At 39.5% G+C, this 18,195-nt stretch overlaps 1 protein-coding gene across 1 annotated transcript in view; it reads left to right on the top strand.

Annotated features, from left to right (window-relative positions):
* cntn2 (contactin 2) overlaps positions 1-18,195 on the top strand; it is an 87,850-nt gene that overhangs the window by 57,415 nt on the left and 12,240 nt on the right. Inside the window, exons 12-18 of the mRNA XM_030134929.1 lie at positions 3,060-3,187; positions 5,762-5,937; positions 8,514-8,634; positions 10,276-10,434; positions 11,489-11,638; positions 13,192-13,262; positions 14,946-15,180. Of these exons, the coding sequence (XP_029990789.1) occupies positions 3,060-3,187; positions 5,762-5,937; positions 8,514-8,634; positions 10,276-10,434; positions 11,489-11,638; positions 13,192-13,262; positions 14,946-15,180 (1,040 nt within the window). The remainder of the gene's footprint in view (positions 1-3,059; positions 3,188-5,761; positions 5,938-8,513; positions 8,635-10,275; positions 10,435-11,488; positions 11,639-13,191; positions 13,263-14,945; positions 15,181-18,195) is intronic.

The following is an 18,195-nucleotide window of genomic DNA, read 5'->3' as shown; positions in this document are numbered from 1 at the left end:
AAAAATGGCAGCGTCATGGATGGACAACAAAAGTATATATCAAATTAAACATTTTTTGTTTTAATTATCAATATCATATACATTTTTTTTTTACAATATTTACAACATACAGATTATTTTGATGTTATATTCACATGTATTCTGCATAGATATATGTGTTTATTAATTTTAAACACTGTTTAGAATATGACATAAATAATATAATAGTCAAATATCAATGTATTTGGAATAAATGTAGTTTATTTATAGAGTTTATAAAATGAAGCCAGAATGAAGGAACAAAACTGTGTCACTTTACAAACATTCACACTCATAAATCTCCTCAATTTTTTTTTCTTTGCAAATTTTTTCTCATTTCAAAATACATTTTCATGAAAATAGAAGTAATTACCTACCCAAAAATATAAGTTTGGTGTAGATTATTGTAACTTAATTTTTTGAACTTGATTTTTTGTGAACCTTCCCTTGACTTTGCCCTTTTACTATACAACTGCTTTTATAACTTTTTTTGCTCATGCATCATATTTTCATCATCTAATTGCAGAGGATTTACAACACATGGTCTGCAGTTTAATCAGATACTAAACACACATTTTACTGATGCCTTCGTCCTCGTGTCCTTCAGTGTTGGGTTCTATCGGTGGAGTTTCCACATCTTTCCACTCGTCAGCATCAGCGTCGTGAACTAACGCTGCGTTTCTTCAAAATGAACTCATTAAAATTACTTTTCACTCCTGTCGTCTGTTAGTGATGAAAAATGAGATCAAACGCTCCCGGTTCTGGACAACGGAGGGTTTGTTACTGACGATTTCATCACATTGGGTCGCAGATGAAAGTTTGTGTCACATTGATTTTCAAAGAGTCGAGTCTGAAAACATGACTCAGGAGGGAATACAGACGGAAACTAGTGGGAGAGTTTTAGATTCGTCATCTGCACCAACTGATGATACAACACAACCTGTCCTCATCTGTTTGAAGGTTAACCCAGACAGACCCAGAGCCACTGTTGGTGCAGCTCCCAAATGAATTTGTCTCTATTTTTAACCTTTCTGAGGTGATTTATCACCATTTATTATAAAATTATCCCCTGTATCTTTTATTTTTTTCAGTGTAAATCATGTATTTTTCCTATATTTAATTCACTGATCATGTAAATCACTGGTGTCAAACATACGGCCCGGGGGCCAAATCTGGCCCGCCAAAGGGTCCAGTCCGGCCCCTGGGATGAATTTGTGAAATGCAAAAATGTCACTCAAGATATTAACAGTCAATCCTTATATATAAAGCCCTACATTAGTCTGAAGTGGGTCAGATCAGTAAAATACTACCATAAAAACCTACAAATAATGACATTTGCCAAGGGGAGGGGGGGGTCCACACTAAATATTAGAGTCAAATGTAAAAAAAGGACTGGACTGATAAATTTATAGGTGAAATATTGTCAGTACCTTTGCCTTTACCTTTTGCAGTGGAAAAAAAAGTGAAATTCAGGCTCTGGGAACAAATAAACCAACAGTTTCTGAAGATTTGACAAGTGTTGTAATATTTTTGCACACCATTGTATAGTAATATATATTGGCTAAAATGTCCTTCGGGGGTCAAATGAGTGTCCATTTGTGTCCAGAACAGTTGTCCTACAGTCATAGAAGTGTGTGTAAATAATGCTAATCCATTTGTGTACAGACTACTGATATTCTCTGACAGTGGAAGCTCTATTTTCATAAATATTGGATTTGGAATAGCACGTGGATGTGAAAACTTTTGCTGGTGGACGGACGTGGCATTACCCATGATGCTCTGGTCTGTACCAGTACTTTATTAGGAATAAACTTCTAGACTTCCTATTGCTAATTGTGCTCTTCTTCATAAATGTTGGTATTGTGGATCTAAAACAATCCCAGCTGACACAAAAACACTAAATGTGTCAGTGGACGGATGTGACATGGTTGTTGTGGATCCCATCATACTGATGCTCTGCAGCCATGTCAGCGTTTACACTAATGATCCCTGTGCAAAAACTAGGAGCACTATTATTTATTGGATAGTTTAGCATCAGACTAAAGAGGAGAGAACAATCTAGAATTGTTCTTTGTGTCTAAAAATGCTTCTTATTGTAAAAGTGTTGATGTAAACAGTGCTGTGTGCCATTCTTCATGTATGTATTGGTGGAACAGAAGCAGGATGGATCAGCACCATACTCCAGATTGAACCTGTACAAATAAAACATGTGATATGGAGGAGAGAATCTGGGAAGAAAAACTGGGGAATCCAAAAGAAGAGAAGATTTGTTTTTCAGCTCAGTTCAGTTCAAATAGAACTTGTCCATTTGTGACATGAAAATATAGCATTAATTGTGCTGAAATGGTTCATTTTGGAGCTGAAAACATAGTTCATATGAGCATCAACATGTTGAACAGAACTGAAATCCTGTCCATTTGAACAACTGTCATTTACCAACACAAAGTTCCTTTGGATTCACTGAGACTGATTTAATATGAACACAGACACAGAAGAGCTGTGAGCACATGTGAGCTGATTTAATAATTGTATTTGTGTCCACAGAGTCCACTGTGTTTCTCCAGTAAAACAGAAACAAACAGTTCAGAATAAGATTAAGATTCACAAACTGGATGAATTATGGTTAATTATGAACTCAAAACTACAGATACCCAGGATGAACCCAGGAGAAAAGACGAAACTACAGAAGGACTGTGGTGTTTGGTGTGTGTTCTGTAGATTTGTAAGGAATAAAAGCCAGGAACCATCGGTTTAAGACACATACTGGAGCTGAACTCGTCCTGAATGTGACAGAAATATTGCGTTTGCGTCACAGTGACTAAAACCAGTGGGAACATGTAGGCGGGAAGTGAACAGAAACATTTACCTGAATGATTGTGGACCAGGAGCGGCTGCAGTGGAGGCTTAAAGGTTAACATATGCAGAGACATTTCACTGAAGCACAGCCACTTCATCAGGGCTTCAGCAGTGGAACCACCTGGACCGCGGTGACACGGTCTGAGACACGGGGGGGTCTGACCCACATGGTTCTGTCTCCCCAGGGTCACGGTGACTCCAGACGGCGTTTTATGGATCTACAACATCAGCAGAGCGGACGAAGGCAAATACACCTGCTTCGCCGAGAACTACCTGGGGAAGGCCAACAGCACCGGACACCTGTCAGTCAGAGGTAAAACCACGCCCCCGCCGCCACAGAACCTCAACTCCCCCCACCCAAAACCTGAAATCACTGGTGTCAAACATGTGGCCTGGGGCCCAATCCGGCCCGCCAAATGGTCCAATCCGGCCCATGGGGTGAATTTGTGAAATGTAAAAATTCCACTGAAGATATGAACAGTCAGTGGAGTCCAAATCATTTTAATTCAGGTTCCACGTACACACATACAGACCAGTTAGATTTGAAGTGGGTCAGAACCAGTCAAATATGATCAGAATAACCTATAAATAATGACAACCCCAAATTGTCTTGTTTTTTTGCTGTAAAAAAGTAAAATTACATGAAAATGTTTACATTATCAAACTATACTTTTACGAAAACGTGAATAACCTGAACTATTTGACCAATATTCTGTCTGTTACTAAATGTTTTGTGTGATTGTAACGCACATGTGTAAATGATAAACTGAGGCAGAATATTGTTAAAATTGCACTTGTTTTTTCTTAAGACAATTTGAGTTGTTCATGTTATTCAGATTTTTAAGGAAACTGTAGATGTAAACCTGATCATTATATAATTTTCCTTTTTTCACTGTTATTATTGTACTGGTCCGGTCCACTGCAGATCAAACTGGGCTGAATGTGGAACTGAACTGAAATGAGTTTGACAGCCCTGCCTTAAATCACCCCCTCCCCTGCCGCTGTGAAACCTTAAAATGCCCCTTCCCAAAACACATCAGAGGTAAAACACCCCCACTGCCATAAGGTCGGGTATTAAACCAAAAGCCATCGGAGGTAAAACACTGACACGACATGTTGTATTAACATTAATAAGATATTCTTCACATTTAAGATCCATGAACTGGGAAAAAGTATTTAACTATGAATGAATGTATAATTACCTGTTAATAACTGCATGGTTATCTGTTAATAAGTGCATAAGAAAAGATTTATTAACTTAATAAATCATGGTTTGTACTTAAAAAAAATACAGTAGTTAATGATAAAAAATGTAAGAGTTTTAAGATTTCACTTTTATTAACTGCATGATTAACTGTTAATAAATGCAAGATAAACAATGAAAAACCTTAAGAATTCTTGGCTCTTATTTTAGATGTATTGCCTCCAAAAACTTCTTTAACTTTAGTACATAATAAGCTTTTATTAACCTTTATAAGTACTTGTAATTGCTTTTGATCCATTAGCTGCAAAAAAAGTTAATTGTTAATAAATTCTTAATAAAGCAAATAAATTAATGTCAATAAGGCATTGATCTCATTTTCCATCTAGAAGCTGTTAAAAGTTTAATTTGTTTAATGCATAAGAAATGTTAATAACTGCATAGTTAAGTTTTAATAAGTACATAGTTAAGTGTTAATAAATGCTCAATCAACCATTTATAATCATCAATAAAGCTTATTTTTTATTACATGTTGTAGCTGTAAATACATATCTAACAGCTAATAAGTGGATAATAAAGGCTTTATTAACCTAATAAATCATGGTTTGTACTTTTACATAAATGCAATAGTTAATGATAAAGGATTTAAGATTTTTAAGATTTAGTTTTTAAAAACTGCAGAAATAACTGTTAATAAATGCAAGATAAATCATGAAAAACCTTAATAATTATTTTAGATGTGTTGCCTACAAAAAGCTTATTTACCTTTTGTACATAATAAGCTTTTATTAACCTTAATAAGTATTAGTAATTGCTTTTGATCCATTAGGAGCAAAAAAAGTTAATTGTTAATAAATACTTAATAAATGTCAATAAGGAATTATTCTCATTTTACTTCTAGAATAGAATAGAATAGAATAGAAGCTTTATTTGTCATTGCATAATAAATACAACAAAATTGCACATGCCCCCCACATAAAAAAAAAACACAAATAACATTCATACTACATTCTTCTCACTCATAAATACATTCAATAAGCACAACAAACACACTGAAACACATCAATATTAAAATACCACTATATAAAAGTGCAATTATATAAAAAAAGTGCATCTTATATAAAAGATAGAAGCTGTTAAAAGCATATTTAACTCATAAGAAATGTTAATAACTGCATAGTTAAGTTGTAATAAGTACATGGTTAAGTGTTGATAAGTTTGTAGTTAAGTGTTAATAAGTACATGGTTAAGTGTTAATAAATGCTTAATAAACATTTATAATCGTCGATAAGGCATATTTTTTATTCCATGTAGTAGCTGTAAATACCATATATAAAAGTTAATAAGTACATAATAAAGGCTTTATTAACCTTTACAAGACATGGCTTTTGCTTTAGATATGTTACTTTGTATTTTATTATTTTATTTTTATTAATAAAGCTCCAAAAACTTGAACTGTAAATTAATTAAACTCATAGGAGTAACTGAAAACTGTCAAGGCTTTAATAACATGAATAAATCTCTTATAACCTCCTTACTCATTAACTCACTTCATTAACTAACCCGTATTATGAGGTCGTTAACGTGGTTAAACCTGTTCCTGCTGCTGAAATAAACCAGTTCAGTTGTTTCATTGTAAAGTGAATTTAATCCAACCATCTGCTGTTTTTCCTTTTTTCCACGCAGACGCCACTAAAATCACTCTGGCTCCGTCCAATGCCGACATCAACCAGGGTGAGAACGTGACGCTGCAGTGCCACGCCTCCCACGACCCCACCATGGACCTGACCTTCACCTGGGCCCTCAACGGTGTCCTGCTGGACCTGGAGGACCCGGCCGGACCGTACCACCGCGTGGAGGGGGTGAGCGACGGCCAGGGGGGCGGGGTTTAGGTTAGGCTAGACTCAGGGACAACAGGAAGCTGGTCGACGTTTAGCTCCGCCCACCGCAGTTATTGATGGAGACAGTAGATCAGCGGAGGTTTTCTGTTCAGTTCCTGACAAGAGTCATTACGATAAATGTCATTATTTGTCTTAGGGGTGGTTTTTATCCCCATCCTTTGAGGTTTTAGGTTATTTATGAAACACACATTAAAATGTCGCGAAAGACAAAACAAGTAAAAAGTGTCGCACCAGCGCTAAAAGGAAGCAAAAGGTTCAGTATACAGTATATGGTGACGTGTAGTTAAAACAGAATGGATCAAAGCAAGTGTGTTCTGTGTGGTTTTAGCTCAGCGGCTGACAGGACATGAGCTGCTGTGAAGGAGTTGGGTCCAGTACAAGGTTATTATCGGTACCCAAAACTAACGAAATGACGAAAGATAGAATTGTAAAAACATTTTCATTAACTGAAAGAAATAAAAACTATAATTAAAAGAAAAAAACACATAACTAACTGAAACTGTATTGTGTGTTTACAAAACTAACTAAAACGGATACAAATTATGGATAAAATTCCCTTCATTTTTGTCTTTGTCAGTGTCGGATTGATATAAAATCAGTTTCTTTGTCTCTCTCAGTTTTCTGTGCTGTCTCCATACGACACTTTTTGCTCCGTCACTTGTGTTCACTTGTGGTTTCCAGTCGTCTTCTGGTCCCCACTCTACCTGGAAACATGGAGACTAAAGCAGCAGAGTCCTGTCTGGGATTGATTTGAATAGGAGCACAGAGAAGAAGAGAAAAGAGACCACTGAACTACAACTGAACTACAACTGAACTACAACTGAACTACAACTGAACTACAACTAAACTACAACTGAACTACAACTGAACTACAACTGAACTACAACTGAACTACAACTAAACTACAACTAAACTACAACTGAACTACAACTGAACTACAACTAAACTACAACTAAACTACAACTGAACTACAACTGAACTACAACTGAACTACAACTAAACTACAACTGAACTACAACTGAACTACAACTGAACTACAACTGAACTACAACTGAACTACAACTAAACTACAACTAAACTACAACTGAACTACAACTAAGCATTTAGAAAATAATGAAAACTAATAAAAACTATCAAACCTGCTCTAAAAACGAATTAAAACAAACTGAATTAGAGAAAAAAAGTCAGAACTAAATAAAACTAAACTAGAATGAAAAGTCCAAAACTATTAGAACCTTGGTCCAGCATCATCTTCATCGTCTTCCATCGTCATCTTCATTAGGAATTTCTTCAAACATCTTCTCTGACGAAACTACTGATCAGATTCTTTTAAATTTTTTTCTGTATCTTCCTTGGGACAATGTCTACAAAGTTTGTTCACAGTTTTGACCATTTCTGATTTTTGAAATTTTTTTTACAAATATTTCAAATATTGAAAATGTACCTTTACTTATAATGATCCATATTTTAATGGTTTATAACATGTAAATGGTTACAGATATCAGTATAGTTACTATTGATCACTGATAGGATGGGTGCTTGGGTGCTTCAGTGAAACTGGGTTTATTTTGGTATCTGGCACTTCTCCAGCATTTTAGACCCAATAATAAAAGAGAAATTTAGACATACTGTATTTCCCCCCAGGATGGACCTAATGATGACCTCAGAGAAATGCAAAAAAATTATGCTCTTGCTCTGAGCCATCCCAAAATTAGTGAATTTTTAATAAAATATTGGGGCTAAAAATAGGACCCAAAATTAGGACAGTGAAAGCTCCCTAGGTGTCAGTGCATTAGATCTGAAAACATGTCTGCACATGGTCTTATAGAAACTATAAATAAAGACACTGTTAAAGTTGATGATCCTAATGGTTTTTCTAATCCACACATGTGGGTTTTTCATGAATCTCAGTCTCATTCCAGGTTTTGTGTGTAACCCATCGTGTCCACTCGCGTTACATACAGAACCTGCCCATTTAAACACACATAAATTGTGAATGATTTTGCAACAGTGTTCGTTTTTGTGAAACACTCTGTCTTGAATAATTAGTTCCCTTCCCAAAATGTACCTGTGAGAGAATAAAGGGATATTAAAAAAAATAGTAGCGCATAATTTCCGTGTCCTTTTTACCGTGTTACTTGCAGATTTTAGTATTAAAATAATATAAAAATGTGTTTTAACTGAAAAATAGTTTCTCTTTTATCTCTGTAAATATTTATTTTTCAAATAGACCCACAGTGCTTCCAAACTTGCTTCATTTCATTCGTCTACATCTGGTTTGAATTTTTAGCCCCATGTCCTATTTTTAGGACCAGTTTCATAAAGCGCCCATATATGGGCTTTGATTGAATTAGTTGAGTTCTCCTCCAGTGAAAGTACCGCCCACTTCTACTGGGATATTTGTCTTCTGTATCCAGACCACAGGACTAGAACACAGAACAGAACCTGACAACCTCACACATTCAACTCACTGATTCTTGACAGAACATGGACGCTGGTCATGTTTAGATACTGACCCACTTCCTCTCGTTTTCCAGAAGGAAACCATCGGTGACCTTCTGATCGTCAACGCTCAGCTGAGTCAGGCGGGGACGTACGCCTGCACGGCCCAGACGGTGGTCGACAGCGCCTCGGCGTCGGCCAAACTGGTGGTCCGAGGTGAGACACACTGGACAGGACGGTGGTGGACAAAAGCATCACAGTCATAAACCTGATCCTGAAATACTGGTGGAAAAGTCTGACGAGTGTTTCTAAAGGTGTGGCTGCGTCAAACACAAATAAATAACAATTAGTTTGGTTTATTGTTAACAAGAAAAAATACCCAAAGTAAATCATTGTCAGTTTCATCGTGTCACGTCCTGGAGGTGTTTCATTATCTGCACAAACCTCCTGTTCAGACACTATGGAACTGAGCATGTGCAGAAGCAGCCGGTGGGTTTGGAGAAAGCAGCAATATTTGAGTTCAATGACTTCTGAGTGACTCTGAATGTAACAAACCACAAATGCATGGGGTGAACTGAAACTATGAGGTTTAATGGATTTATACACAGGGAAGAAATAGGAAGATGTGGTTTTAAACAGATGTAAAAACAGCAGTTTAGCTGAAACTGATGCTGAGTTCTGTTTGATTATGTAGTTTTTGTTATTTTTGCAGGAGAGAACCTGACAATTCATTATGAACTAGAAGCACTCGGAGAGCTCAGACCTCCGCCAAGGCTGATCAGTGCCCCCCCCTCCCCGTGGCCCCCCCACCCCCGATCACCACCAAAATTTAATCATTTCTTCCTTATCCCATTTCCAACAAACCCTGAAAATTTCATCCAAATCTGTCCATAACTTTTTGAGTTATGTTGCACACTAACGGACAGACAAACAAACAAACAAACAGACAAACAAACCCTGGCAAAAACAGAACCTCCTTGGTGGAGGTAACAATATACGGATTGTTTTAACCTCTCCATTTAAAGATAAATACGTTAAAGATAAATGCGTTGAAGTTTCTACAACAAAACTTTTGTCTATAGACATAATATACCTTGTTAAATTTTTATGCTGTTATTATTATGACATTGTGAATATTATTGCTTTGACAGATAGATAGATAGATAGATAGATAGATAGATAGATAGATAGATAGATAGATAGATAGATAGATAGATAGATAGATAGATAGATAGATTTGTAAAATACAAAATGTGCTGTGTGCATACAGTTAAAAATCTGTTTAAAAGTGTATAAAATAACAGCTGATAAACCTTTGATTTCTAATAAATATCGAATATTAAAAAGAATTAAGACAAAAACACTGTTTCAAAACCTGTAAGATTTTACCCCAAAAATTTGGTGAGATCAGTATTTACTGTCACAGGAGACGCTTCTCTTCTGTTTTAATTCAGAAAATGAAGTTTTTTTACTTTAAGTTTTATCCTAAATGTGGATTTAACCTTTGTTTCCTCCTCACATTCACTTGGTTGTGGTTTATATGCATGTTTTCACTTTGGTGTTTTATCGACGGTGTTAGAACTGAGTTTTACTGTTTAATGTTCAGGTTTAGTGTTTATGTATGGATGGAATCTGTGTTTTCTGTAACTTGGTGGGACACTCTGGAAAAGAGGTTTTTAATATCAATAAGTTGTTTTTTCTGTTTCGTTAAAGATTATTAAATAAAACACATAATAACTCTGACTATTGATAAAAAAAACTAAGAAAAACCGAAGGAAAAAACACAAAGTAAAAGCAGTCGTGAGTCTTGAGTTGACGCCGTGGTTTAATGAGCGTTGTGTGTGCGTCCTGGTCCAGGACCCCCGGGACCCCCTGGAGGTCTCCTGGTGCGGAACGTGGCCGAGACGTCGGTGGAGCTTCGCTGGAGTCGAGGCTACGACAACCACAGCCCCATCGGCAGATACGTGATCATGGGCCGCTCAGCGCTGTCGTCTGATTGGAGGAAGATGAGGACGGGTGAGTGTTGGCGTCAGTTTTCGGTTTCAGGGGTTTTCAACGGTTCTGTTCAGTCGATGTCAAGAATCAACTCGATAAACGTCAGTATTTCTGTCAGGGCTGATTTTCATCCTGATGCTTTGAAGTTTTAGATTATTCTTAAAAAACACATAAAAATGTTGCAAAAGACAAAACAACTAAAAAGTGGCATAACATTTAATTTCTAAAAAAAAAAAAAAAAAGGAAATAAATATTTTAAAAAAAAATATGAAAAATTAGAAATTAAATTAATAAAATAAATTTGAAAAAAATAAATAAGATTTAATAAAGTATTGGAATAAAATAGAATCAATTAAAAAACAATGAAAAAGACACAAGACAAACAGCTGTCGTCTCATTTTTTGTAATTTAATATAGAATCAAATAAATCAAACAGGTTTAATCTGATTTCTTAAACATTAAAACCATAAATAATCATCTTTTACATTATTTGCAGCTCTTTGACAAATGTTGCAGAATGTTTCACTAGTTTAGAGGCAGAACATTTAACAGAATTAATGTAAACAAAAATAACAAATTACAATTAGAAAAATTAAATTAAGGAAAAACGCTGAAAACAAAATAGAGCTGTTAGTATTATTCTTAGAATTAGTATTTATAATATACTGCCATGATTACTGCATAACCACTGAAACATGATCACAATAAAGAGTGGAAATAAACTAAATATACTTTTCAAAAAAAAAAAAAAGTATTTTATATATATATACATATATATATATATATATATATATATATATATATATATACATATCAAATTTATGAAAAAAAAAGTGGAAAAGAATGTGTAATATGCATGATGTTTGTTTGTTGGCCATGTTGCCAGAAAATAATTGATAAAAATCATAAATAATCAATAACACTGGAAAACATCTGAGTAGTTTCTCGTCTCTATGATCTAAAAGCATGTGTCGGTCTTTTCAGTGTTGTTTTCTGTGGCTGTTGTTTTAAAACTGGTCATATGTTAATGAACGTTGATGTGATGAATGATGAACCTGTGCGTCGTCGCCTTCAGAGCCGGCGAACATCGAGGGAAACGCCGAGATGGCCCGGGTCACGGGACTCATGCCCTGGATGGACTACGAGTTCCAGGTGATAGCCAGTAACATCCTGGGCAGCGGAGAGCCCAGCATGCCATCGCACACGGTCCGAACGCAGCAGGCAGGTGAGAAACCACGCCCACGTAACCGGCGGCAACCAGCCACAGCAGAGCGATGGCACTGGGAGGGGAGGGTTAGAATTTACACAACGTTCATGGATCAGACTATAGCACGTAGTACAAGAAGCTCCAAAAGATTAAAAAATAATCCAATAAAGTGAAAAATAATTTACTCTACTCGTCGCTACACTGGGTCACACCTCAGACTGAAGTTGAAGAAAAAAAATAGAATCTGAAAAACACAGATGAAAAAATCAAGATGAGGGATGCATCTGTTCAGTACTGTCACTGAGTCCTCAATGTATTTTCCTCTAATTCCAAGTAATAGACAGATCCCAGAATGCAAATACAAGTAAACAGGTCCTAATGGTTCAGTTAAATCTAAAAGGTGTTTCATTAAAGATAAATTAAATAAATAACAGATTTTTTGTATGGATGTATTTTTTGTAAGTTTTTCTGGTTTTAATGAGTTTTGAGAGAAAATTCAGGGAACAACAGTAGAAGTGTCAGTGTGGTGTCACTGTAAGAACTTCAACCAATAATGAAACCTGTTTTAAAACAGATTCAACTTAATCACATGTTTTAACGAAGGCTGTCGTCGTAACAAAGTGAGTTAGTGGAACTGTGTCGGTTTCATCATCGGTGAAGGTGGTTTAATGTTTTTTTTTGTGTTTTTTGTGACTGTTTGACATTTTAGGAACATTTAGATCGATCGATTAGATCCAGGTCTAAGCCTGGTCCAGGTCTAAGCCTGGTCCAGGTCTAATGCTTTGTTTCCAGTACATGGTGCTGGTTCGACTGGACTGGACTGGACTGGACTGGACTGGACTCTGCCTTTTTGTGTTTCCATTCTGTCATAGAACCTGGACTCTTGTACCCAGTCCTGGTTTTTTTCTCTGCTCTGCTGAGGTTCCAAAACGGGGGAACAGATCCTAAAACATGAGGTGTAAACACTGCAGACCACTGACTGGTCAGAGTTGTCTGTGCATCATATCATTCTCAGTGTGCAACTGGACATTTAAAAACACAGAGTTGGAAGTTGGCAGTAAATACAGCAGCAGGTGAATCCATGATGACGGTCTGTAGAACTACACTGTGGTCAGTCCAGGAGGTTCAGACATGTCTGTCGTTGGTGGCCGACGGAAAACTTCAGCCTGAGATTAATGGAGGAACAACAAACGAGTGAGTTTATCAGCAACTGTCTGAGCTGACGACATGAAAGTTACACGCTGCGTCGCTGTGACGTCCAGGTTCTGGAAAGTCTGTAGTGTCCTGAACTGGAAGCAGTCTGGAATATAGGACCTGGGACCAGAGTCCAGTTGAGCCAGTTCCACATAGTGGAAACGCAGCATAATGGTCCTGGTCTAATGGTCCAGGTCTTATGGTCCTAGTCCAATCCTGGTCCAGGTCTTATGGTCCTGGTCCAATCCTGGTCCAGGTCTAATGGTCCAGGTCTTATGGTCCTGGTCCAATCCTGGTCCAGGTCTAATGGTCCAGGTCTTATGGTCCTGATCAAATCCTGGTCCTGGTGTCTTCATGGTGTGTTTTTGTGTTCTCAGCTCCGACCGTGGCGCCCAGTGGACTGGGAGGAGGAGGTGGAGACCGCAACGAGCTCATCATCACCTGGACGGTCAGTTCAGCGCCGACACGACAACGACACGACAACACCAGCACCTCACACAGCACAGCGGCCATTTTACATCCACAGAACATTACAGCAGGATGTTCATGGTCCTTCCTCTGTCCTCCATGTGTCCTTCCTCTGTCCTTCATGTCTCCTTCCTCTGTCCTCCATGTGTCCTTCCTCTGTCCTTCATGTCTCCTTCATGTCTCCTTCACGTCTCCTTCCTGTGTCCTTCATGTCTCCTTCACGTCTCCTTCATGTCTCCTTCACGTCTCCTTCCTGTCTCCTTCATGTCTCCTTCACGTCTCCTTCCTGTGTCCTTCATGTCTCCTTCCTGTCTCCTTCACGTCTCCTTCCTGTCTCCTTCATGTCTCCTTCACGTCTCCTTCCTGTCTCCTTCATGTCTCCTTCCTGTCTCCTTCCTGTCTCCTTCATGTCTCCTTCCTGTCTCCTTCCTGTCTCCTTCATGTCTCCTTCCTGTGTCCTTCCTGTGTCCTTCCTGTCTCCTTCATGTCTCCTTCCTGTCTCCTTCATGTCTCCTTCACGTCTCCTTCACGTCTCCTTCCTGTCTCCTTCATGTCTCCTTCCTGTGTCCTTCATGTCTCCTTCCTGTCTCCTTCATGTCTCCTTCCTGTCTCCTTCATGTCTCCTTCCTGTCTCCTTCATGTCTCCTTCCTGTCTCCTTCCTGTCTCCTTCCTGTCTCCTTCATGTCTCCTTCCTGTCTCCTTCATGTCTCCTTCCTGTGTCCTTCATGTCTCCTTCCTGTCTCCTTCATGTCTCCTTCCTGTCTCCTTCATGTCTCCTTCACGTCTCCTTCCTGTGTCCTTCATGTCTCCTTCATGTCTCCTTCCTGTGTCCTTCCTGTCTCCTTCCTGTCTCCTTCCTGTCTCCTTCCTGTCTCCCTCCTGTCTCCTTCATGTCTCCTTCACGTCTCCTTCCTGTGTCCTTCATGTCTCCTTCCTGTCTCCTTCATGTCTCCTTCCTGTCTCCTTCATGTCTCCTTCACGTCTCCTTCCTTTCTCCTTCATGTCTCCTTCACGTCTCCTTCCTGTGTCCTTCCTGTCTCCTTCCTGTCTCCTTCATGTCTCCTTCACGTCTCCTTCCTGTCTCCTTCACGTCTCCTTCACGTCTCCTTCCTGTCTCCTTCATGTCTCCTTCACGTCTCCTTCCTGTCTCCTTCATGTCTCCTTCACGTCTCCTTCCTTTCTCCTTCACGTCTCCTTCCTTTCTCCTTCACGTCTCCTTCACGTCTCCTTCCTGTGTCCTTCACGTCTCCTTCCTGTCTCCTTCATGTCTCCTTCACGTCTCCTTCCTGTCTCCTTCACGTCTCCTTCCTGTCTCCTTCATGTCTCCTTCACGTCTCCTTCACGTCTCCTTCCTGTCTCCCTCCTGTCTCCTTCATGTCTCCTTCACGTCTCCTTCCTGTGTCCTTCATGTCTCCTTCCTGTCTCCTTCATGTCTCCTTCCTGTCTCCTTCCTGTCTCCTTCATGTCTCCTTCACGTCTCCTTCCTTTCTCCTTCACGTCTCCTTCACGTCTCCTTCCTGTCTCCTTCCTGTCTCCCTCCTGTCTCCTTCATGTCTCCTTCACGTCTCCTTCCTGTGTCCTTCATGTCTCCTTCATGTCTCCTTCCTGTGTCCTTCCTGTCTCCTTCATGTCTCCTTCATGTCTCCTTCCTGTGTCCTTCAGCCCATGGCCAGAGAATACCAAAATGGCGACGGTTTCGGCTACATCCTGGCCTTTAAGCGCCAGGACACGGCGTCGTGGGCGGTGGCTCGGGTTCCCCAGGTGGAGTCGTCTCGGTACGTCTACTACAACGACAGCCTGACCCCCTACAGCCCCTTCGAGGTCAAGATCAAGGCCTACAACCGCAAAGGAGAAGGTCCGTTCAGCCAGGTCGCAGTGGTCCACTCTGCGGAGGAAGGTGAGTCGTCACCATGGAAACGGTCCCCCACCTCATATTGTTGAAATGGTTTGAACCAGACGTTAAATCCATCTGAACAGTAAAAACAGTCAGAACACAGACTCATGGGTAATGACCTCAGAGGCAGAAGGTCAGCAGTGCCGTGGTGGCGCCCCCTTGTGGTCGTGTGATGTTCAGTTTAAAACACATGAGCTTCAGGTCCTGGATTTATCGGGTGGTTCAGAACGATCCAGAACGACTGATGTGTTTTTAATGAGTCAGCAGGATGCTCCACAGCGCCACCATGTGATGAGGAGCAGCAATTAAATGAACCCAGGAATCTGAATGAAGGAATGTTGGATTTCCAACGTATTAAAAAAAAATCACAATCCAACAAAGTAAACACATGAAGCAGAAGACAACAGAAAACAGCAAAACAAACAGAACATGTGTCTGACTGTATAAAAGAAATACTCCATACAATCATAGTGTTATTTACACATCGAAAAGAAGTACAAACAGCATTTCAGCCTCCTGGTATTTGTGTAAAACTGCAAAAACAGAGAGAATCTGAACAAAACAATGAGAAACTGAAGAGAAAAAATTATTATTATAAATAAACAAAGAAATTCTAAATCAGCTACTTCTACTACTACTACTACTACTACTACTGCTACTACCACGAATACTACCACTACTGTTATTACTACCACTACTACATCTACAACCATTACTTCTACTACTCCTATTACTACTACCAGTACTATTACTACTACTACCATCTCTACTTCTACTGCTACTACTACGACTACTACTATTACTACTACTACTACTACTACTACTGCTATGTCTACTGCTGCTACTACTACCACCACCTCTACTTCTAGTACTCCTATTACATCTACTAGTACTACTACTTCTACTGTTATTATTACCACCAATACTACCACCTCTACTTCTACTGCTACTACTACTACTACCACTTCTACTTCTAGAACTCCTATTACATCTACTACTACTACTACTTCTACTGCTATTATTACCACTAACACTACTACCTCTATTACTACTACTACCACCTCTACTTCTACCACTACTATTACTATTACTACTGCTACTACCACTAATACTACTACTGTTATTACTACCAGTACTACTACTACATCTACAACCACTACTTCTACTGCTACTACTACTTCATTAACCACTTCTACTTCTAGTACTCCTATTACATCTACTACTACTACTACTACTACTACTACTTCTACTGCTATTATTACCACTAATACTACTACCTCTACTACTACTCCTACCACCTCTAATTCTACTGCTACTACTTCTACTGCTACTACTTCTACTACCACCTCTACTTCTAGTACTCCTATTACATCTACTACTACTCCTATTACATCTACTACTACTACTACTTCTACTGCTATTATTACCATTGATACTACTACCTCTACTACTACTCCTACCACCTGTACTTCTACTTCTCCTACTACTACTATTACTATTATTACTACCTCTACTACTATTACTACTACCACTAATACTACTAATACTCCCACTACTAAAGCTGACGTGCTCTCAGGCTGTAGTACCCACTGTCTCCACCAGAGGGTGACATCAACCTGTCCGTTAAATAATCAATCACTCAATCAAATTTTATTTATACAGCACCAAATCATAACCAAAGTTACCTCATGACACTTTGCATGTTGAGGAACCAGACTCTGAAGCCAGTTTACAGAACCCAACAGAATCCTCCAGGAGTAAACACCAGTGAGTGGAGACCTGGAAACCTGGAGCAGAAGCAGACTGAGGAGGATGGACGAGTGACAGGAGCAGCTGGGGTTAAAGAGAGAGAGGAAAGGAGGAGAAAAGAGAGAGACTGGGGGAGAGGAGGAGAAGGGGGGACGTAGGGGGAGACACATGTAGAATGTGTCCACTGTGGAATGTGGACTCTGTGGACATTTCCACTGAACACTGAAAATCCCATTTCCCACACATTTAAAATTAGAACTCAACTAATATTGATGTGAATTGAATCTAATTGGACAGACACATGACTGGGACCAGATTCAGCTGTTTCTGTGTATGGAACAACCTGGAAACTGTGGAATTTACACAGAAAGAGTGGATCCACACATGCACAGAGTTCAGGGTGAAGGAGGAGCTCTGAGTTCTGAACACTGGTTCTACTGTGTTTTTATACGCTGCTGTCACTTTATTATTATTGACTTCATATCCTGTCACATCCACAGGTGTGTTGTATATGTGTAACCTGTGACTGAAGCAAACTCAATAAAATAAGTTGAAATAAATAAATAAATAAATATGATTTTTTTAAAAAAATTCTTGCTATAATACACTGTTTTAAAGAATGGATTACACGGGTGTCCAACATGTGGCCCGGGGGCCAAATCTGGCCCGCCAAAGGGTTCGATCTGGCCCGTGGGATGAATTTGTGAAATACAAAAATGACACTGAAGATATTAATAATCAAGGATGTTAAAATAATTTTAGGTCATTTCAATCTAAAGTTGTGGTTCAGAAGGAGCTGAGCCGAGAGGCGAAGCTCTGGATTTACCGGTCAGTCTACGTTCCTACCCTCACCTATGGTCATGAGCTTTGGGTCAGGACCAGAAGGACCAGATCCCGGATACAAGCGGTCCAAATGAGTTTCCTCTGCAGGGTGGCTGGGTGCACCCTTAGGGATAGGGGGAGGAGCTCAGCCACCAGGGAGGAACTCGGAGTAGAGCTGCTGCTCCTCCACATCCAGAGGAACCAGCTGAGGTGGCTCGGGCATCTGTTTCAGATCCTCCTGGACTCCTCCCTGGGGAGGTGTTCCAGGCATGTCCCACCAGGAGGAGACCTGAGGGAAGACCCAGGACACGTTGGAGAGACTATGTCTGTGGGCTGGCCTGGGAACGCCTCGGGGTCCCCCCGGAAGAGCTGGAGGAGGAGTCTGAGGAGAGGGAAGTCTGGGCGTCCCTGCTTAGACTGTTACCCCGGCGACCCGGCCCCGGATAA

Source organism: Sphaeramia orbicularis, chromosome 5 (genome assembly GCF_902148855.1).
Source record: "Sphaeramia orbicularis chromosome 5, fSphaOr1.1, whole genome shotgun sequence".
Taxonomy (NCBI): domain Eukaryota; kingdom Metazoa; phylum Chordata; class Actinopteri; order Kurtiformes; family Apogonidae; genus Sphaeramia; species Sphaeramia orbicularis.
This window is presented reverse-complemented; position numbering and strand designations above follow the sequence as displayed.